We start from the raw sequence: 23793 nt of genomic DNA on the forward strand, positions 1-23793 counted from the left end.
ATAGCGTTTCATGGCAGGACCATGTTGTGTATAAGCCAACACACACACACAATTGTAGTTTGATGACCTACGTGTATTTAGGAGCGGCTTGACCTCCTAGAACAGAAACTGTGTGTATGTTGCATCAACACTGCCTTTCTATGTAACAGAAGAGGTTAATACAATGATCTCTGACCACTTAGCATATTCTAAACACTTTACATGATTTGAATGACCTTTGAGCTTCTGGTTATCAATTCTCCAGAGGCACTTGCTTGCTGCTTAGAGTTGTCTTTGGAATACAAGCTGAGGGTTTTCCCTGCCGTCATGTGAGAGGGCCTGGAACCTGACCCTGTGTTAACGTGATGGACAGTGGGATTAAAGTTTGCACCTTCACAGCTATCAGCTGGTTTACAAACGCTAAGAGATTCAGTCCCCCATGTGGCCGTTTGATATAATTACACCTGCAGACCAAGATGAGATGCATCACCCTCTCTCTGTTTCAGTATTGATCCAACAGTTTTGGGTCAGTTGTCACAAACTTCTGCCTGTAGAATGTCAGACAACAGTTTCATGTTTGTTTTCCGATATTCTTTACTGTTCTGTTGGAAAATGTTGGATGGATGACTGCTCTGCCTTGGTGGAGGTATGCACTGTCAGAGTGTCTTTGCCTTTTAATGCCAAAAAAACTCACCTCAAATAAGTTATTCTAAAGCCAAAACATACACACAAGAGCATCTAAAAAAAAGTAAAAACTCCAAATTAAATAAAAATTGATTAAATAAAATAGAATAAAACTTTAAACAAATAGAAAGGAACCCTCAAATTAAATGCGTTAATGTGCTCAATATTAATACAACATTAAGTTCAGAAATAACCACGGCAACGATGAATTTCAACAACAGCATAAATGATTAAAAAGTGCAGTACACATTCTTCACCACCAGATGTCCCTACGACTGCAGGAGTCATGTTTAAAAATAGAGCTCACTGTAGTTTTGTCGCCCTCTGCTGGCCATAATTATACACCAGGTAATGGATGAATTCTCTTTAAATGCAGTACACATTTTTCACCACCAGATGTCTTCACGATTGAGGAGTAATGCTAAAAGTAAGATTCAGTGTACTTTTGTCGCCCTCTGCTGGCCATTATCATACAACGGGCAATGATGAATTCTCTTTAAATGCAGTACACATTTTTCACCACCAGATGTCTCTAAGATTGCAGAAGTGATGTTAAGTAGAGTTCACTGTACCTTTGTCGCCCTCTGCTGGCCAACATTATACACCAGGCTAAGAATCATGACGTTTTTATTATAACTTGTTCATAAAAACAAACAAATCACAGTACAGCATGCACACATTCCTTACAGGGTCTAAAATAAACCTGGTCAAATTAATTATTGGAGCGTTGCTTTACTTGACAGGCTGTTTAGATCTGTGTTCATCTAGTCGCACAAGAAAACAAACATACAAGGAGAAAGTGAAAGAAAAAGAGCGAGGTGATAACATTTAAAATGCCTACATTCAATAGAACAACCCGAACCCACGCAAACATGCTGCCCTCAACACAAACCTCCATCCATGACAAACTGTGGGAAATGGCACCGTGGACTTTAAAGACATGAAAAAAACGAAATTTTAATTATATTAAGACACAAAAATCAACACAAACAATGCATTGGTCTGATAAAAGTGCTGTTTAAGATTCCGAAGGGCGTATTAACACTGAGAACCCATAAACTGTACAACAGATATAAAATATTACTATTAGATCCACAAACAATAATAACACTTATAATAATAATAATAATAATGATGATGATGAATTTCAATCCTGTGCGTTGGGATTTGAAACTCTAACAGGCACAAAGAAAGATAAAAACATGGTAAAATTATAGTTCTACTTGATAAATTCTTCAATATAAGCATTCAATTTGGAACAGTTTAGATATACAGCATGTACACATTCATCCACCCCCCCTCCCCCATCTGTCTGTGCTCCTCCTGCCAAACATAGAACATAGAAAGGCAAGAAACCAAACTTTAGATCCCACCTATAACACCCCCATAGAGTTTATCATCGCAAATCTGTACAAGAGCTCAATAATTACAAAGGCATTCAAAGACAGAAATTACATTTTGGCACCAGGCACATCATTTCATATACATTAGAACCAAGTGGCTAAAACCCACCCACTTTAACAACGACTCCACTATTCTCACCCCACTACTTAGTTAGATTAGAATCATCTGAGAGAATAGTAAATAGATTTTTTTTTTTTTTAAATCATTTCATCAAAACTGTCTGAAAAATAAGTGTTGTAACATTTGGCATAACGGTTGCTGGAAGAAGAAGGGAGGAGAGGGAGGGAGGAGGGGGAGTGATGGAGATCTAGCAGCCAGCAGACGAGAGCAGACCGAAGCATCTCCAGTGCATTTCTGTCAAGAGGACAATCAAGTTTGTTCTTCCTGAGTGCTCCAAGTAAACGGGAACTGGAATATTTGTTTTCTTCTCTTTTTGATTTTGTATATCTGAGATTAAAGTTGGGCCTTCATCTTTAGTTTCAGACGCTGCGACACTTCCTGCTCCAACTCGTCCCGCACTCTTCTACACATTCACTCGCTCGGATCGCGATCGCCGCATCAGCAGCAAGTCCGTTTAACCCAACAGAACACAGAGTCATCGCAGCCACTTCAGATAATGAACATTGTCTTCTTTTGTTATCTGGCAGCTAAAAATGCAGATTCCTGTAGCGGTCGTCTTCGTGGTGAACGTCGCAACAAAACGCGACAACTTTTCCTGAGAGGGAGCTAAGGTATGAATGTTGCACTGAACCTATAAACAACCAGTCTCTGTTAAAACTAGAGATGAAATAAGAGCTTAAAGGAGCAGAGGGAGACGCGGACCAGGCAGCGGTTTCTACCTTAAATCTCATTGATGGTGCGTTCAGAGGGAGCGAAGCTGGTGGATTTGGAGGAGGACAGGTAGAAGGACTGGGTTTTGCGATTGAGACGGGCGCGCTTGCTGGCGACGCTCAGGCTGCGTTTGCTGGAGGAGATGATCTCCATGATGAACTTCTTACAGTCCACACACACGTCCATGGCCACCCAGTCTTCTGTCAGCTCCTTGGGCAGCTCCAGCTCGTCCTGCGACCGGCCCTCTCTGCTGCCGCTGCTTTGCTTGGACATCCTGGAGGAGGAGGAAGAGAAGAAGATCAGGAGGCGGATTTTGACTTGAAGACTCTTTCAGACTTCATGAAAGGAGAAGTCGTACTTGTAAACGCTTCTACGGAGGCTCTGTCGGTTGTGTCCGGACCCAAACGGTTGCTTCTCTGGCTCAGCGGAAGCAGAAGCTGCACTGTCTTTAACCACCGGCGTGCTCGGGCCCAGAGAATAGACCGGTAAGGTGGCGTAGGGCTTAGACGGCAGCCGCATCTGAGGTTACAAGAAAACAACCAAACATAAAATGATGTTAAAAACTCTTTTGCATGTTCAGTTCAGGTACCATCAGCTGGTTTCCAGGCTCGACTGTCGAGAGCACCAACAGTGTTTAGAGTGAGGGTGTTAAGTAGAGGTCAGGAGTCTCTTACCTTTTTACAGCACTGAGAGCAAACCGGCCTGCAGAAGATGGAAAGTTGCATTTTATTAAACTCTGATTCACAGCCGACATTCAGAAGGAAAAGAAATTCAATCTGTTAACGCAGTAACTAACGTCTCTGTTTACCTTTTGCAGAACTGGCACATGTAGGACCAGGTGAAGAGGGAGAACCTCTTGGTCCGGCAGGAAAAGCAAAGCTAGAGGAGAGAAAGAAAGAGAGAGAGAGAGACGACGGGTGAGACAAGAGACGGGGACAAATCTGTGAGGAGAAGCTCTGGAGTCGTCCCCTCACCTTTCCTTTCTTCAGGGCGGTGTAGACTTCCTTATACTGCTGAAACTTCTCCAGCTCGGCTTTGACCAGGACTTGCCGGATGTGCATCACCTCCTCCACCGTCAGAGCCAGACACTCCACCGGGAAACAGAACTCCTCCTATAGAGGCAGAGAAGACAGACGGGTCACATCACGGACCTCACAAGAGGGACAGAGGACGGATCTGCTGCCCATAAACCTTCACCCAGAGCACCAACATGCAGAGAGACGACGACGGTGAACCAACAGGTTTATACACACACATGATGCTTCAAACTGGCATGAGTGCAATGAACACAGAACACAAATACACACAGACACACACACTGGCCCTGTAATTTGTACATGAGCCAGTTCAGTTTGAAGCATCCTGGACTTTAAAAACATTCACACCCCCATCACCATGCTAGAAGGGTGAGATCTTGATGATGATGATGATGACGCGGTAACCGTGACATACCGGGCGCTTAGCAACGCTGTCCACTTCCTCCTGATTGGCAGACAAGAGGGAAGAGGACATTCAAACGCAAACCAAACCTCATAGTCAAACAAACTAATCACACTGTTCTGTCTGATCACAAACTTCAATTTAACATCACATTGGGCACAGAATCCAATTACATCACCGCTGAGCTCCACCCGCAGCAGACATCCATCAGTCTCATGATGGTGGAGATCATGTGACCCGTCAGAGCCGCTCACACACAGATCACAGCCTTCCTCTCATGACTGGATAATGAACTCTTCTTTTTCTAACCTCCATCTCCGACACATACACTCACACTCGCTCACACAGACACACACACACACACACTCGCTCTCACACTCACACATGCGCACACACTCTCGCGCTCACAGCTGGTGTGTGCCGAGGGTTCAGATTGCCCCATCTGCCACCTCTCTGCTGGGTTTGGCTCAATGTTTGCTCTCCTAATCTGCCTGCTTTAGTTTCACCACAGCACAAATGTAGAAATTAAAATGGAAAATACAATTAAAACAAAATAAAAAAACAGACGGGTGCACAGACGGGTTGAGCGAGTTACCTTGGCGCTGGGATCTTTCATCTGCGGCAGCGTTACACGGTATAAGAGATCGGGACAAATAAGTGAGGAAACGCAAACCAGTGTAAACAAAAGAGTGAGATAGGAAGAGAAGCAACAAAGAGTTAACTGTTTACACACTAACAAGACTGAAGGTATGAGAGTGTGTGTGTGTGTGTGTGTGTGTGTGTGTGTGTGTGTGTGTGTGTGTGTGTGTGTGTGTGTGTGTGTGTGTGTGTGTGTATGTGTGTGTGTGTGTGTGTGTGTGAGAAAACAGAAAATTGATACCTCTGAAATACACACACACCAAAATCTTTCAATTATAATTTTAATTCTCCCGATTTTTAAATTTGAAGATTTGTGACATCGGGACAAAGGAGAGATGGGAATGTGACTCCATCGTTCCTTCCTCTGTCCTCTGTCCTCGTCATTCAGCGCCCTGTCCTGTGGTTTCAATTACAGCAGCCGACCTCGCCAACAAAACAAAAGCGTCACATGACCCGTGTAGGGTCGTTTTCCAGAGGAGCGATGATGTCATGGCCAATACTCTCAGATTCCCACATTTCCACTTTCTACTCCTCATTTCCTGTTGTGTTCCTGCATTAAGTCGCACAATGATCCGTATTCATTCACATTTTATTGCATGGGTTTCCATTCAAAGGTTAGAGATGTCGGTGAACGGTGACATCATTGATCTAGCGTGTGATGACCTCATCTGTCATTCATTTGCAAGTCTGATAGTTGCAAATACAATCTTTCGCTACGCCGCAAAGAAAAGCGGTTTAGCTGTGACGGACGTACCAAAGACTTGGAGTTCTGTCGAGACGGGGCGACAAAGGGAACGACGCGGGTGGGGGTCTCCTTCTCGATGGAGTGCCGCCTCTGTGGGGACAGATGCTTTTGGGGCAGAGGGGTGGCAGAGATGGGCAGGAAGCTGGGAGGAACTGGAGGAAGGAAACAAAGGAAGGTGTTTAAAAAAGGAGCCAAGGAGCAGGAAATGTGTTGCGTCATATGTTCTTCATTAGGCTGCTTACCCTTCTTCCCCACGACGACCTCTGGAGACGTGTCGTCCATCACAGACGTGGACATGCTGGAGCTGCTCTGTGTGGCGTCGTCCTAGCAACCACAAAGTCACAACACATTAAAGTGACTGTAAACACTTAAACTTATAAATTACAGTCAAAAGATACAAAGGATCATCAAACAGGAGGGAGGTAAACATCTTAACCTCACTGCCGCCCATAGCCTGGTTACCCTGGCAACTGTGCAAACCCTTACCACCCTCTCAGTTTGCTCGTCGTCCCATGAAGGTCAGATTATCTACAACAAAACACAAGGGGGTCCAAGTTCTTACATCAGACTCGGAGCTGTCCAGCTCGGCCAGTGTTGGCGCCCTGAGGAGCCTCTTCCTCTGAGAGAGGGGCTGCGCTCCGCCCACCCCCTGACTCGCTCCCATGATGCCGTTGGCCAGAGACTGCGTGCTGCCGGCCAACTTCCTGGCTGCGTCGGGAGTGTTCATGTCTGCAGGGGAAAGACGGGTCGGCCGTGTGAGAGACAGATGTGACGAGGACGTGCAGCTACTTAAATAAACAACGGTGATGTCATCAAACTAACAGCGTCTGACACGGTGATATATCTGATTTTGTAATATTGATTTCCAATAAATAATCTCCCTATTTGCTAGGTTTACTTAAGGAAGTGCTGAGGAGGAAGCAGGAGGTTTTGCCAGCCTAGTCCGGTTCGTCTCTGGGTGGAGACAGACTGGTTTGATCGGTATTCTGTCTCTGATCATTGTACAAGTGAACCATAAATCCTCAGCCTCTCGTTATCTTTACAGCCGCCTCTGAGGTATTCTGTGTGAACTGTGGGCGTCTTTGTACACACAGCAGCACAGTCAGTATGCACACACACACACACGCCACATGTTGAGGCCGATACACCCCAGCCGATTTAAAAGAGAGAGAGAGAGACGTCACATTGATCAGATCGACCATTGATTGCAGGTGAGACTGAAGCAACGCATGTGCAGCTACAGAGAAGAAAACAAAGAGCTGCAGCAAACCTCTTCAGTCCAGCAGCTTTTTACCCTGAGAAGGCAACAAATGGCATAAACTCATAATAAACAGCATTAACAGCTAGAAGGCAACATATGTACACAGGCTTTGTACTTTACCTGAGCTGCGGAACAAGTCCTGAGGCGTGCTGATGCTTTTCCCTGCGCCTGCAGAATCAAGATCAAGACAATAACACTGTGAGCAACAACAACACACTAGCTAATATTCTCATCTCGGGTGTTCCAGGTGTGAATCGAGGGACTGCATTGTGGGCTACTTTCACACACACACAAACACACACGCAAACACTTTGTGCACAGCTGGGAAACAAGTCGGAGAGGTAAAAGGAGAGACAATAGGTACGGTGGTTACAGTGCAAAAGGTAATGATCATACGTCCATCTGTGTGACTTTAGTTCAACCTGCCGCCTGTCACTGTGAGGCTGCAGGCGTTCATGTTATGTAGCTGCTCGTCTGCTGCTCAGGATGTCAGAGGAGCGACTCTACAGTTTTCACTCATCCCCCTCCTGCAGGTGAGCGATAGAGAGAACCTATGGGAGCAGATACTCTCTTGGCGTTCCCACTTGTGTTCACCTCACAGCGTTCAGAACATGTGGGAATAAAGACTGAGCCCTGAGAGAAGGAGCCAAACGCCTGTATGATCATTTCAGGTTGCACACACACACACACACACACACACACACACACACACACACACACACACACACACACACACACACACACACACACACACACACACACACACACACACACACACACACACACACACACACACACACACACACACACACACACACACACACACACACACACACACACACAAGAGGAGGAATGTGTGTGTGGGGGGGTTTAAATCAGGAGCAGAAAATAGCCTGAAAGGGAACACGAGTACGACAAACAGTCAGACAAGAGACGACAACAGAGAAACTTTACCTGATGAGTCAAAACTGTACGACATACTAAGAGGTCGCATGACTGACACACACATGTGGAAAAGTAGAGACGGAAGCAACAAAGCAGAAAATGGAGAAGAAATCAATGAAAGGTGAAGTCAAGGAATAAATAGATCTTATACGCCACATTACTTTATAACACCATGACTCACAACTGTGTTCCTTTTCCGGATGCAAAATTACACAACAAATGCTCAAGTTTCTCGCCAATAAGCAGGACTGAGGATTCTGTTGTTTTGATGTGACTGATTGAACTCTTACATGTGATATCGATTAGATAAGATTAAGACAAGTGATCCATACTTTGATCTCAGTTAGTCTTTGTTTAAAGGATCATTACACCTGATCTGCTCTGTTCTGATAGTGTTAGTGTTGATGCAGAGATTGCGATGGTTGTGGTTCAGTCTGATGAAGATGTGTGTTAGTGGTGTTTGGCGGTCATGCAGGAGGCTAAACGGTTTCATGAGACGACACAAATTTGGGTGAGAATGAGTCAAGGGTGGCGTGTCTCACCCAGGCGGCTGCGGCGGATCATGTCAGGCGAGACGGGCCTGAGCTTCCTCTCTGACTTGATGCCCTCCAGCAGACGCTCGTGCAGGCTCCTGGGTCGCACAGGGTGAGGCTTCAGTTTACGGGACGCAACCTGGTGTGACAAAGGGCGCAAGTAAGCGTCGTTGTCATCATCGCCATGGGAACAGCAAAAGACCGTAAGCATTCCTCACAACCGGCGTGAATGTGCCATCATGCATCATCTGTGTGTAGGCTCTGTGTGTGTGTGTGTGTGTGTGTGTGTGCTGCTCACGGGGTTGAGAGGAGGTCGCGACCGGATGAATTCCAGGATGATCTCGTGCGCGCTCTTCTTTAACCGAGGCGGGATGTCTCCATTCACCTGAGGAAACATCCAAACATCCAAACATCCAAACGTCAGCGAGCTTCGGCTTCCAAACAAAAGCGGAACAAAGCTCAGAGCCATGAATCTGCAGCTCACCATGACTTTCCTCAGCTTGTAGCGTTTGGAGCGGATGTCGTCCATCAGCATCTCGTAGGGCGTGAGCTGGTACTCGATGGGCAGCGGGTTGTACTGCCGCTCCTGCACCTTCTTCAACTTGACGCCGTCTCGCAGATCTCGCATCACCTGCACCCAGAAACAAGCCTGAGGGGAAACCAGACGGGACGACGTGATGAGACTCAGCAGACAGGACAGACATGAGACTCAGCAGACAGGACAGACAGGCTCACAGACTGGCAGACAGACATGCTTACCCAGTCTGAGTTCTGCAGCTCGTCCAGGTCCTTGACAGTGTCCCCACGTGTCGCACCCTCCATTTTCCGAAGGTTCTAGCAGAGAGAAAGAATCAATTAAAATAAACATTGACAGGCAGAATATTGTCTTTCTTCCCCCTGTCTGCCATCCTCTTCATCGCATATTGACAAGAGCACGAGATGAAAACAGGAAATCAATGTCTGAATGTCTCTATTAATGAGCGCTCCCTCCTGAGGCTGCACTGCTGCACCGTGATGTCACTGAGAGACGACATGGCTTTGAAATCATAACTCACGTTTCAAAAAGGATCTGGAGCTGAAGAACGTCTTCATCCACCGTACTTGTGTTTCTCTCCTCATGATAATCTAACAGTGACTTTGTTGTAAATGATGCATGCTGGGTATTTTAGACCAGTACACACTCAGCTCAATGCGCCTGAGAGTGTGTGGCCACAGAGGAACCAAAACAACCAACTATCTATATATTAATACATAATATAAGCCCCATCAGAGAGGCTCCTCCTCCTCCTCATCCTCCTCTTCATCATCTAACATCAAAAGGTGTGTGAGGCCGGATGAATTAAACATGATGCAGGTTATGCCAGACGTTCAGATCAAAGGACAGACAGACAGAGGCTGCAGCAGCTTGTTGTCACACCCTCCTCATCACATCTTCATCCCCCCACCAATACCTAACATTTCAGCCCCGTTTCCCCTCTTCCCAAGTGCGGCCTTTCCTATCTTCACCTTATATTACCTTCCTTCCTTTAATCGACACTGGGAACATTCGACTTTGATGTCAACTGAGGGATTTAATGCAAATAAGGGAATCCTATAAGAGATAGGGGAGTGAGAGCGACTCAAAGAAAGAGACCTGTGTCCTGATCCATAAGCATGTGTAATATGCGTTACAGCGTACAGTGGATTACTGCCAATTATCCAGAGACACGCGGCTCCACCGTGAGAGCAAAGTCGCCCCTGCAGCCCGGGTCGTTCCCTTTCCTTAGCTCCTTTAACTGCGCTAATGAGGTTACGCTTGATTCTATCACCCCTACGTTGCATAAGATGTTTTGCATTTTTGTCCCCCTCCGCAGCAAAGTGCAAAGCCGGCGTGTGTGTGTGTGTGTGTGTGTGTGCGTCCAGATATGCAGTCAGACGAGCTCGCAGGTGGAGGGGCAGACGAAAGGAGAAAGGGACTTCTTCATACGACACACAAGCCTTTAATGTCAGTGATGAAGTAGTCGAGTGACATGATGACGTCTTTTGCACCTTTAACCAAGCGCATAGTGTGAAGGTGATGCATTCAGGGTACATAAACATCCTCTGACAGCGTTTGTGTGCGCTTGGTTCGACGACTGCTCTCCTCACTCGACAGTTGAGCAGATGTCACACCCACATTCCACAGTTTCTTACCTCCTTGGCACTTTTGATCTTCCCCAGGAAGGTCCGCAGCTCCCTGGACTCTGCGTAGAGAGCCCGGCACACAGCCTGGTAATGGTTGGGGGCGTCTGACGGGCTGGGCAGGTGGTTGGAGCACAGCTGTGAAGGTTATAGGCTTCATTATGAATTAAATATGGCCAATATCTTACATAAGTGGTGAAGATATGCTGCAAACGCTTTAGCTGAAGTATGAAAGGACCCTGATGTCACGTCGGGTCGGATCACAACGAGAATCTGAGCTTATTATGGATCATTTTTGGACGTTAATCAATACTAAACAATTATTTAGTCTGAATCAAATCTTATAATCAACTTTGTGTTTACAGAATTCTATTGACACAAACTGCCTTTTTTCTGATCATGTGCTGGTGAAACATTATCTAGTTAGTGAACTAATCATACACTTAAAGCCATAAACACAATAATTAAGTTAAATGAGACGACATCTATTTTCTCTTTACTTGAGTTATAACTGGACATGATCGCTCTTGTTGCGGTTGTCAGATTTGCGACACATTCAGCAAGGAAAGCGAGGCTACTCGCTTTCGAGGCTACTCCCTGAAACTGCTCTATCAACAATTACAAAGCCATTACACCGCGACTCCACCTTGAGCGTCGAACATACATTGACACTCCAGGTATTCCGCTTATGGAGACAACAAGGCCTGCCACCTTAATTGATGTTCCTGCAGTGGGATCATCGCCAGCGACACAAAGGAGAGCATGACAGGTTTGGCTCAGCACAGGAATGTCTGACTAAGCACAATGTCTTTGTCTCGCTTCCATCGCCAAGGGGGAAAAATGACACCCGAGAGAGGATTTTCACTACCGACGTTCCTGCTGAGTACATAGATCTGCATCAGGGGGGTTGGAGCTGTTGGTGAGGGTCTCGTCACCTTCGCTCGGCCTCGTCCACCTGGGGCAGACAAGCCAGCGGGCCTTGGGTCGGTCAGGAGGGTGAGGTTATCTAATCTGGCCGTGTCACACCAGCATGCTGCAGGACGCACTCGCACTCAAGAGAACGATTGTTGGGAGGAATTAAGGGGCCAAACAAGCCGGCTAGACGCCCACAGGCCGGCACACAGACCTGCTGTTTGTGCCGTACAGCAGGTTCATTATACGGGCCCAACACGCTGGGAACCTTTCTGAGCCTCTTCCCCAAATACCAGTGTGTACACGGCTATAATTACCACTCTCCTATTTCAAAGGCTCCCTCGGAATTCGAGCCTGTATGATGATGATGATGAGGAGGAAGAGTTGATACAGTAAATAACAGACTAACAGACAAGCTGAGATCTCATTTTCAAATCAACTGCCAGTGCTCAGAATGTGTTACATCTACATTGTGTGTCGTTTTCAGGTGCAGGCTTACCGCAATGATGTCGCCATAGCTGCGTACTGCGCAGATTGTGCCCCCCGCGCCGCAGTCGGGCTCCTCCTCCTCCTCCTCCTCCCCCCCCTCTTCATCACATTCATCCTCTTCTTCAGTGGCCTCGTAGCCCTCGTCGGGACAGGGGTCGCTCTCGGCCTCCTCGGCGTTGGTCATCATGTCGATCAGCTGCTCCAGCGGCTGGCTCAGCTCGCGCTCCACGTTCTCCTTGAGGCCGTAGTCTAGGGCTTTGTAGATCATGATACCCAAAGAGTCGATGACCTGATGAGGAGAGGGAAGGTTTGGATTCAGGTGAAGAAGCAGAAAAGTGGCACTTACATGGAGTTTGTATCTTAAATTATCAAAGTTGAAGTGTCAAGGAGCTTCAAGTTTCCATATTTGAGCTCAGATGTGAACACAAAATAGTGGCTTGTGTAATGCTTTTGTTTGGGTTCAGATACAGACAAAGCTGTGAATTCACCCATGTTTATTGGTTGGCAGGTTGTGTCAATATGTTGAGATCCGGGGCCGGGGAGATACAGATATTTTGTTTCGTGTCCATTGTCATTTGTTTCCTTCGCTTGTCGGTGTGGCAACAATGTGCTGCGCCTGATGTTACAGCGTCTCTTCCCCTGTTGCTATGCAGTGAACACAACACCAGCACATCCTAATGGAACAGACATGATTACAGACTCGTCTCTATCCACGCTGGATAAACACATAAAGAAGAAACTTAATTCCCTCTGGAAGGACAAGATGCAAACTCGGGTCATGATGTTCCCCTGTAAAACTGAGAATATGAACATAAATCTGGGATGTTTTCATCCCATGTGTCCTCTTCCTTAATCAGTGCTGCATGACCATGATCTTTTTTGCAACAAGATGCGACTCATGATGCTGCGGTAACGTTTTCATTACGATCCTGGCCATGACAGGAAGCCTTGTTCTGTCACTGCAGCAGTATTTAGGGTTGGCAACTCTGCTACACAACTCAATCAGCCCGGTCAGTCTCAGATCAGCAAGTGATCGATAGGACAGTGTGAGAGGCGTACTCAAACGGGGACGGTAGGACAAAGAAGGACAAAGACTTTTACAGTTTAAGTTTTATGAGAAATAAGTTCAGCATGTGAACCTAATGGCATTTTAATCTCCTTAGACATAGATTACATTTCTGTTGTGGCAGGAAGGTTTGGTTCCTCCCCTGCAGGAACAAAATGCCTGAGTTTGAAGCAGTTCTACTCGTGTCACTAGCTGACACATCCCATCAGTGTGGATTCCATTCACTAAAATAGCCGTCTGCTATGCATTTTACAGGCTACACTCACTACCTAAACTGGAATGGGTTGCAGGGTACAACAACAAGGTTACAACAGGAAAAAGAGCTTAAAATGAACAAAGAGTCCAAAATGGGTTTTATGTTTTGTGTTGTACATGCTTATTGTGGAATTTCTCCACAATAAAGTACAATACTGACAGATATCCCACAACTATTATCTCTGCCTTTGTTCACCAAGTTTTACATAACACACACACCCGTCTTAAAACTAATCCAGTATACACTATATTTTGGATTAGCTGCAGGTAAAAGATTACAGGTATTCCACGTGCCTCACAATAAGCACCACCACAGGACCATTGTGAAATGTGTGTGGTGATGTGTGGTAATAAATCCGCTTGGCTCTCGTGTTCCGAAGCCCGCTGTATGCCACAGTTTCAACCATTGTGAGTCATTGTGTTGCTAAAGGGACTCATGTAGCCACATTGTTGAAGAAAGGAGGTGTCCCAAAAAGAGCAGGAAGCTGATGTGGGTGAAGCCGGGCACGCTGGTTTGATGCCAGGGAGCAGAGAGGAGCAGAGAGGAGTGTGGGAGGGGGATGACCAAGCATCACTGACAAATGATGCAAACCTCAACTCTCCATCAGGTTTCCTATTCTGAGTGCATCCTATTGATCTGATGAGTTGCTGGTCAGATTCTCAGAGTGCACCGCTGCATTTGCCATTTAAATCTGGAGGAAAATAGTGTTTTGAATTGAATAGCTCTTCCTCAGGCAAACTTTATTATTGTTATTTTCCCCATGCGTGTCTGAAGCAGAACTAATCGCTCGTAATCATAATGGTGGTTTTGAAGTTGCACGGTTGTTTGAACCTTTTTCAAAACTACATTATGATAAATTGCTATGAGCTGTGGTTTTAATATTAATGTCTGGATTACTTTTGCCTCCCTAAACATCGATACAACACCAATATCAAAATAACTGTGCTTGAATTCTGAACAGCAGTAACCATTTGGATTTAACACTGATCCCATGGCAAACAGGCTTCCGGGAATAATATTCATTCATCATCCAGCTCCATGTACACACTGATAATCCCGCACCGCCGCTAAACAAATATCCTACTCCTTCACGTCTCATTATGTAACTTTATAATCCAGCTGTAAGGACAACAAGCACTCCAGTGGGCGGAGCTAAAGCTAGACTGATGGACAACACGGGCCAGCAAACGCCACACAGCCGTAATCTGCATGAAAGATTAAACTCTGAAGAAGGGAAATATTTAAAAACGGTAGGTTTGCAATCCAATCTAAATAGTTCATATGGATTCTTGTATTAGTAGAAGAAGAAACTCTAACTCTACAGCCGGAAGAAGTGGCTGTAGAGTTAGTAATGGCAGTCCATTGGTTCAACAGCAGCCCACAAAAGGAGAAAGGAATACTTACAGTTTAATACATTATTGATTAAAGCACTTATTTGTACAGTAATGTTGTGTATGGGAGCCTTGGTTTGGTGCTGCAGGCATAAACACAAGCAGCACAGATTGGATTCACTCACTAAATAGAGTCCAGGTCGTTCTAAAGTCATACACGGCCCCAGGAAAACCTCAGGAGGAGGCAGGACGACTCCAGACCATGCAAAAATTCAGAAGCTGTTCGTCTAGCACATCCTGACTGAAGTAAGGCTGGGTAGGAAAGGGGAAGAAGCAGCTGAGGTGTAAAATACTGAGACTTCCTTCAGAGGAAAAGGGGGAAAACACACACACACACACACACACACACACACACACACAGCTCGACTTTCTAATTATACAATTCCATTTGAAGACTTGTGACACAGAGGAATGAGGCAGGGAGGTGAAATGGAGGAGCAGCAGGAGGAAGAAGGAGGAATGCACCAGCCAAGAATGCGGATAAACAAATCCCCTGCTAAGGTTCACACACGCTAAGAAATGATGAGTTCAAATGTTTGGCAGTGAGCTCATAAAGAAACAATCCAGTAATTTGTTTTTAGCACAATAGAGTATCAGCCGCCAGTGATGTTCACGCCCGAGTCTTGCAGCCTGTCAGCAGGTCTATTAGCAGGCCTATTCTGAGCCCTGAGCAGCCTGGGTGTGACCGCGTTTCCCCTCAGTTAGTGACATGTTGGTCAACCTGAGGTAACAACCTGAAACTCGCCCACATTTCCAAAACGCTTCTTTAATGATGCGGCAGGATGAGTCAGTCTGAGTGTCATAGAAAGAGGGTTTGCACACTAATCGCTCATAGGATTCAGCTTCCACGCTGGAGTGTGTGTGTGTGTGTGTGTGTGTGTGTGTGTGTGTGTGTGTGTGTGTGTGTGTGTGTGTGTGTGTGTGTGTGTGTGTGTGTGTGTGTGTGTGTGTGTGTGTGTGTGTGTGTGTGTGTGTGTGTGTGTGTGTGTGTGTGTGTGTGTGTGTCATGAGGAAATTCATTACGCTGCCTTCAATGTCGTCCCTCAAACCTGTTCTCACAGACGAGCCTTTTCCCCCCCTCATGTTACACAACTCGCTGACGACAGTAAATAGTTTGTCTGTGAATTCACGACGCACATGACATCACCGCCACCGCCACAAACTTTCCCCGTTTCCAAACAAGTTCCACCAAGGGAAACAATGAGGCACTTTGGGCATCATCAGCGGAGAATCACTACTCCAGACAGACGCCAGTATCGGAGGCATAACGACGAAGACGAAGAAATGAAGACTCATGAATAAAGACAGATTCTGACGCAAGGAAGGAGACTTTACACTCGCTCTTTAGCATTTAGTTTAAAACATCATAGAGTCAGAGTTCCAGTAACAGAGCTCAAAACTGAAGCTGAAAGGTCGACAAAATACAAAAGCTAAGATCTAAAATGGGTCGAGCTGTACAACCGGCACATTTGAGCCTTTTGTCAACCAAACTAAATGAATCCCGACACACATATTTAGGTCAATCTGTGCTGGTCTGTTACCAGGCCAGACAGCTCAGACAGGCCAGGAAGCAAATTTGGTCACACACACACACACACACACACACACACACACAAACAAACAACCACACACACAGAAGTACACATAACATCACTACAACTCCTGCAGCCTCAGGACCAGATGCTGAATGATGCTGATTTAGAGACTTTGACTACGCGTGCAGTCTTCTGGCGGGCGTTACTCAGAAGGGAGATGCATTTATAGTGTGATATTGACTGGTTAATAAATAAACCGGTGCTATATAAACATTATTAATTTAAGTACATTTCTGGCACAGCCGATCATCTAGCAGAGATCCCACACAGGCAGGCCTCTGCAGGTGTCGGTGGTCCGGTGCATCGCTGCAGACCGTCTGACCAGCAGCCTGAGAGCCTCTGCTGCAGCAGCGGAGCAGAGCCGTCGCCATCGCAGACGGTTACATAAGCAGAGCGCTAAGTGTTAAGAGGCCTCTCGCTGCATCGAGCCTGCTGCTGCTGCTGCTGCAGGGTCGTGACAGCAGGGCGACATCGCTGAACCTGCAGCTGATGATGCATTCACTGTCACTCATTCACTGTCAGGCGGCCATTACTTCTTCGAATATTGAACACATTTTAATGTTCCTAGTATTGACTGACACGTGCGAGAAAGGGAGCAATGAAAGTCCATCGACAAATCTGAAATTCTGTCAAAATCTCCTTCATACCACACATAACCTCAATAACACAGAAACGGATCAGACAGACTGAGATAAGAAGAGAACAGAGGAAGCTTTGGCGTTCGTCTCATTCCACAGGAGCAGCCAAGCACTTTGATTTTGTCAGAACCTGTAAAGTCAGCTAGCGGCTCCTCCTGCGTCTTCTTCTGATAAACTTCATAACTTTGACTTGATGAAGCGGAAACTCGACTCACTACAGACAAAAATAGATCTCTTAAGAAGCAGTGAGCGTGATTAGAATGAATTGATCAAATGTACTTTCTGTGGCTCTAAGCTTCCTGTGTATGTACAGACAGAAATTTGACCACGGGACGTCAACCTGAGCTGGACGCGTCTTTTCAAGGGAGGGACACAAAATCATTAAAATGATTAGGATAGAGACGCGGCGCAGGGAAACCATGACGCAAATATGTCGACCGCCTGAGCTCAGAATCAACCAAGCAGAGAGGAGCAAGAACTCGTCTTTGTAGGGACAGAGCTCATAGCCTGCAGTGATGCAGTGGTGTAAGGGGGGAGGGGGAGGGAGACAACCCCCCGCCCCACCCCCCGCCCACACGGCCAAACACAACCAGGGACACAGGGACTGATGCCAAAGTGTGAGAGGGGTTTGTTGTACACACTCATTTCGAAAAGGGAAACAAATTGTGTGTGTGTGTGTGTGTGTGTGAGCGTGTGTAAATCAAATTCCTCTACAAATCTGAAAGCATTTGGGTCAAACAGAGGCCTCAAGTGAAAATGAAAGCTCCAGCAACAATCTGCTCTGCTCAAACCAGAAAGTTACATTAAGAACATGAATCCTACAAAAGGGCCACGTTTAAAAGCACAAAACATCACAAAGGAGTTCAATAACCCAAACTAATCAGCTAATCAACAAGTCCTGTCCACATCGTCTGTGCCAAATACTGCAAGTTGAGGTTGAGGCAAAGTGGGAAAGTTGAGCATCAATTAGGGGAGACGGGATGATTTAATGGATCTAGGAGATCTGAGGGAAGGTTACAGTCCATTCAAGGCTGAGCAGCCACAGCCGGAACACGGGACCTGATCCGTGTTGTTCTGGTCAGCTGACGTGGTGGAATTCTTCAGTTCACCTCAGCCATGTAAAAGCACACTTACTGTACTCACTGCCTGTGATCACGTGAAGCAGCGAGCAAACAGAGGGGACCATCAGAGTTGACATAGCAGATCGCTGTGTAATTAGAAACTGTGTACACAACAGCACAACGAGCGAGTGTGTGTGTGTGTGGGAGAAAGAGAGGAGTGTATAATACAAACGAAGACTAAATGCTGTCCATTAGAAACTTGTACTGGACTCTCACACTCCCTCCTGTACATTCGGGGGCGGGAGGCACTTGACAGGCCCGAGGCTTCCACGCCTCACACACAGCTTATTTATATGTCGGAGAGAACTTTCTGCCAAAAGGTGCTGAACACTGCAATCTTTACCGTTAAAGAGGTAAAGCTTGTGCGTGCGTGCGTGTGTGTGCGTGTGCGTGTGCGTGCATCAATCAATGCAACCCCGTCCTCTGCTCCCATCTGTGCCTGCTGAGCGACATCATATTTACACACAGATTGAGACTCTGTCCTGATGTGATCCCACACAAAGTCTTTGTTCTAGCGTGAGAGCACATCAGATCATTACATTACATTACATTACGATCATTTAGCAGACGCTTTTATCCAAAGCGACTTACAATAAGTGTGTTCAACAAAGGTAGATAAAAGAACTTCAGGTCACAAGAAATCGTAAGCGCATTTCCTTCCTAAACCAACAGCTAAGAGCACGTTACAGCATGAGTTTAAAAACAACCACACCAAGGAAAACATGAGCGTGTTTATCAACTCTTTAAAGGGAGGAATGAAGCTGATGAACTGTGGCGGGACAGCAAACCGGCTCTACCAGCACCTGTTGGATAGAAACACTCTCTTTCTATTTATCTCTCTTATCCTGGAAGGGATCACTGAGCTGGAAGACAGAGAAGATTCATGCAAGAACTCACCTCTAATGATGTGAGGGCGGATCTGTATTTATCTGTAATGACAAAAAACACAGGAGAATTACACACCGGAATGGATTCAAGAGTGTGAAAGCAGTAATTTGTCAGTGATCAACAAGGGAAACACACCGTGGGAATAATTGTGTCAAACAGTCAAAATAAAGATGGAGATTGAATTCTGTCAATCACAATATAGTATAAATGGTAAACTACAAACGTGTGCTTATACTTTTATGAAGACGTTTGTGCCGTGAAAGGGCAAAACCCAAGTTTATCAGTGTGAAGGGTCGTTATCTTCTGTCCTGATAGACTTCAGTTGTTCTTGTCCAAAAGCTGAGCTGCGGCAAAACTATTGTCAAGTCACGTTTGGATTTAATCGCCCGCTCACAGTAAAACTCAGCGTCAGAGATTAAAGTACAAACGCAGCGATAGACCAGCAGACTTTGACTCAGTCCAGAGAGTGAAATGAGGTCACGCAGTAACGACACTTTGGCCAGATGTGTCATATCTATGGATACAAATGCAAGTGTGTATAAGTCTCAACTCCAAGTTCTTCTCATTTGAAAGTCTTAAACTTTGTGATTACTCCTCTAGCTGCATCTGAGACGTCTCTGCCAGTCAGAGCGAGTCCCTCATAGTGCTGCAGGTCACTATGGGGAAAACAAAACAAACAGCGGTCCACCGACACTCATGTTGGGAACACTGGCTCCTCTGTCTGATCCGGGGCAGGGGCACCTGTCTCCTCCAGAGTCAGTAAATCACAGTGGCCATATTTGCGTCACCCCTGACTAACCTATTAAAAAGAAATGTCAACGTCTGTCCTGGTAAAAAACGGGATTTTACAGAGTGAGTGGGACGTTCAAACACTATTAGACGTCATCTTTCCGGTCATTGGCCTCCAATCTAACATCACAAACAGACTTAGATCCAGATCCACATTCAATTCAAACACTGCATGTATTAATAACCATTGTGAGAGTTTGGGTAAATAAGAGTCTTTGCCTGATGCAACACTGTGAGGTAGAAGGTTCCATGTGCGTTGATCTGATTGCAGCAGGAGCAAGCCTAAAATAATACTTGCCTCACAGTCGGACTTTACGCTGCTTTTTAGTCCACTTCCATCTGCTTTGCCTGGCAGTAGTTAACATTTCCTCATTTGCTAGGATTGGTTTATATCTGCAGCAGTGTAAGACTTTGGGCCGCATCACAGTGGATGAGTGTCAGCGGTCACAAAGGTTGCAGGGATCTGTGTACTATCTGGTTTGTTTGTCGTCTCTTGGCTGTCACATCATGCCACCCTGTCACCGGCTCATGTGCTTCCCTTAGGTAACATGAGCACTGACTAAAGAGCTGCTGAGTGGCTGAGAGCTTTCAGTCAACATAATAAGTCTCATGTCTCTCTCATCACCCAGCCTAATAAGAATCAGGACGGGACCAAACCCATGTCCCTCAAACACAAGCCTGGAAAAACAGCCAAGCCGTCTCCTCCTCGTCTTCAAACTCAGCTGCGGCCGGTCCTCTTTAAATATGTGCATCTGATCATGTCTGTTTATTCTCAGAGCTCAACTTTAATGCACAACAAACATTGGTGTTTGCCGAAACACACAGTCATAAAAGAGAGACTTCAGGTATCTGAGACATGAGGAAGGAATGAAAAGTGAGGATTCCAAAGCATGGCTGGTACATAACCTCTGCGCCTGAAGCAATACCAGCGCGCCACACCTCCTCCTCTTCCTCTCGGTCCAACGCCCAACTTTATCTCTCACATATAAATGGAATGCATGTGCGGGTTTGAGCCTTTTAGTATGTTTTTCTTCACACACCAAAGGCCCAACTGCATCAAACCTTGCCGGAAACCCCTTTGAATGAAGAATAGGCTCTAAAAATAGATGATGTAAGTGGATCTCAATTGTGAGCCCAAGGACATGGACATGGTTTCATTGTAGCCTTCTAATCCTGGAAGGTTACACAGCCAAATTACCAGGTAGTCCTTTAGACCTGGATGAATAATGATTTCCTTTACAAGCAGGAAGTATAAGAGTCAATATAAGCCTGATTATCTGAGTACACACAAAACCAGGCTCTGGGTCCTGACCTGACCAAAGTGGACCTCCAGAGAGGGACTAGATCAAGGAAAGGATGATAATATCTGCAGTGCATTTAGTCGTGCCAGAGCCGGAGCTCACAGGCACATTGAAATGGGACAGAGCCATCATTACTCACATTAGTTCTACCTGTGATTTGTCAGAATGTCACCAGTGAAAAGCCCTTTATGTGCCAATGATTTACAGAGTATATGCCCATGAGTCTGCCTGTAAACATTTATTTGTATTTATATAGTTGGAACCCAGTGTTTTTACTACATCTAAAAACTCCTGGTAGATGATTTATTGACTTATTCTCTTGCCCACATGTCTAAATTTAAATAATAAGGCAGTTAGCAGCGTTATGAGTCATCTGAGGGCTTTCTGCCAGTTTATTTTCATTGATATTGGCTCACGGGGGCGGGGGGTTGCTTTGTTCCGGTGTGGACTCTAGGTGCTCTGCAGTTTGAATCATCACATGGTTTTGTGTTTACAGAAGCTAACTGACCGATTTCTGAATCACAATTTAAAAAACCGGATACAAAAATATCATAAGGATTTATTGGATTCTTCTCTGCTCGTGTTTAGTCCAGAGCAGCACTATGATAACAGACGATGTGAGAATGTATAATCGACTGCAGCACCGCGTCTGTAAACACACATTTAGCACATGGCTGGGGGTACTAGAGCAACAATAAGGCCTCTGTGTGCGGGGAGACTCGTTTTATCCGCCCTGGGAGTGATGGGAATGAAAATAATTCATGTTAGATGGTAACCACACAAATGCCTCGTCTCGTTTACCTGAGCTGTCGTCAAAGTGCAGTTTGACTTTCCCGTCTCTCCCGATCTTTACATTCCCAGGTCCTTCAATCTTTCTCGGGTAGTCTACAGATGAAGCACCGGCAGACTTGGAGCTTCTCCTCCGGTGTTTTTGAGCCAAAGTCCTGCAGCACTGATAACATACGGCCCATGCTTGCTCCTCGTTAATCGGCTGGCTGTACAGATTCAGAATTTCCTCCAGGGAAACCTCTTCGTAAACGTCGCAGCTGTCCATGTTGACGTCCACGATGTTCAAATCAGCGGCGAAATCCCGGAGAATCGGTGAAGTCAACATCCCTACGTCAGTCCCCGGTCGCTTGGCCATTTTCGCGCATTCTAAGCACAAAACGCTGAAATGAAGCACAGTCTGGATCTGTGAGCAGACGCGTCAGACTCAGCTCCGACACATAAATTGCGTCGTTTGTCTGTCAATCAGCTGTTTGTGCGCCGTGTGGACGCAGACACCAACGGGTTCAATTCAATCTGAGAGGCTCCCACCAGGTCTGTGCGCCCGCCGGTTTACAACGCAGCCGCTATAAATTAAAATAATCAAGCCTGCCCCCCCTCTCCCGGTGCATGCTGGGAGCGTCGGAAGCCTCAATAGCATAACAAGACCCAAGTTTGTGGACAAAAAGGTGCGTTCACTGAACCGTCCCATAATTCCACAAATGTAATTTATACACACATTACACCAAAACAAGGTCGCTGGCCTTGTTTTTTGTTAATTGGAGCGTTTTAGAAGTACATAGAATCACAACATTAATAGAAAATGACACGGATGAGATATTAGTCTGTGGATTTATTAAATTCTGCTAAAGCCTCTACAGATAAAAGAGAAACAATTGTGCACACTTTGCTTTTTTGGGGTTTCACAACTTAAGATACTGACAATTTCAATTCAAAGAAAGAAAAAAATGTGTTGATATATGACTTCCTGTGCGTCTAAGTGTTATTTTCAGTCATATAAGTCGGCTATTTTGTTCACTTTTCATTTTAAACCTTCCTTCTTTTAGAGCACATAGCTGATACAATTTTCAAACGATCGGCTGATCACTACCGTCATCTGCTGGACACAAAGTGTAAATGCACCCATTAATAGTGACATCCTGAATATGTTTCACTTCTTTGTGCCATTTCTTTTTTCAAATTTCATGCGCATTACGTGGGCAAAACATTGCACTGCATTGTACTCATCAAAAGCTTGTTGCTCTTGATAATGTCTGGACTGAAACATCGTACGCATGATCATATTTCCTTAGAGCTGAATCAAGTTGAGATTGATTTATGCATGCATATCAGTGTAAGCCACACGTATTAACACATTATTAAAACATATTGTAAATAATATAGTGTAACATCATATGAAAGGAAAAGTAAAGGAAGAAGAGAACAAACACTGACTTCAGTTAAGAAACTCTATCAAAGTGAATACAGGACCAGGTCAGAACATGATGAAGTAGAGGCACATGCGGGTGTGTTTGTTTATCTTGCAAAGGCCAGAGTAAAGACAGTCCTCAGTCTTCAAGCTTCAAACCTCTCCACCTCACTTTCCAAACAGCACTTCAGGTTCTTCTAAATGTAAAATCATCAGTGATCTCTCTCACACTATCGTTCTTCATTCAAAAGGAAAGGAATACACTTGCACACAGAACTGATGCGAATTCTTAAGGAAAAGCCCCACACAGGAAACATTTGATGTGCAGACTGTGATTATCATTTGCGTATGGAACCATCTGTTCTGGGGGTTTTTTTCTTCTTGCAGCTGGCTGAATTTTCCCTGATCAGCACCATAAGCGTGGGAGAAACGTTTGGTGAAAAGTCGGAACACTGCTTTTTGAACCCCTTTCTGCTTTGCACATGCATTTGCAATGGCACGATAAAGATGCAGCATCCCGGGATCTTTGGGT

General features: G+C 45.5%; 1 protein-coding gene across 2 annotated transcripts; it reads right to left on the reverse strand.

The window, feature by feature from the left end:
• Window positions 1-1273: 1273 nt before the first annotated feature.
• Window positions 1274-22387, reverse strand: spire1a (spire-type actin nucleation factor 1a). Of its 2 annotated transcripts, XM_076139297.1 has the most exons (18): window positions 21869-22387; window positions 18987-19018; window positions 12033-12311; window positions 10634-10759; window positions 9221-9295; window positions 8946-9110; window positions 8760-8846; window positions 8471-8600; window positions 7104-7151; window positions 6285-6451; window positions 5965-6046; window positions 5732-5874; window positions 4351-4380; window positions 3873-4010; window positions 3707-3777; window positions 3573-3600; window positions 3257-3417; window positions 1274-3172 (listed from the first exon to the last, which is right to left on the reverse strand). In XM_076139297.1, the coding sequence occupies exons 1-18, from the start codon at window positions 22209-22211 to the stop codon at window positions 2908-2910; spliced, it is 2370 nt and encodes a 789-aa protein (XP_075995412.1). In that variant the 5' UTR covers window positions 22212-22387; the 3' UTR covers window positions 1274-2907. The 2 variants fall into 2 exon arrangements, with proteins under 2 accessions (XP_075995412.1, XP_075995413.1); XM_076139298.1 differs by lacking the exon at window positions 4351-4380.
• Window positions 22388-23793: the final 1406 nt, after the last annotated feature.

The sequence above is a fragment of the Genypterus blacodes genome, unplaced genomic scaffold (assembly GCF_046128005.1).
Source record: "Genypterus blacodes isolate CSIRO-AG114 ecotype Tasmania unplaced genomic scaffold, CSIRO-AGI_Gbla_v1 ptg000438l_1, whole genome shotgun sequence".
NCBI classification, from domain to species: domain Eukaryota; kingdom Metazoa; phylum Chordata; class Actinopteri; order Ophidiiformes; family Ophidiidae; genus Genypterus; species Genypterus blacodes.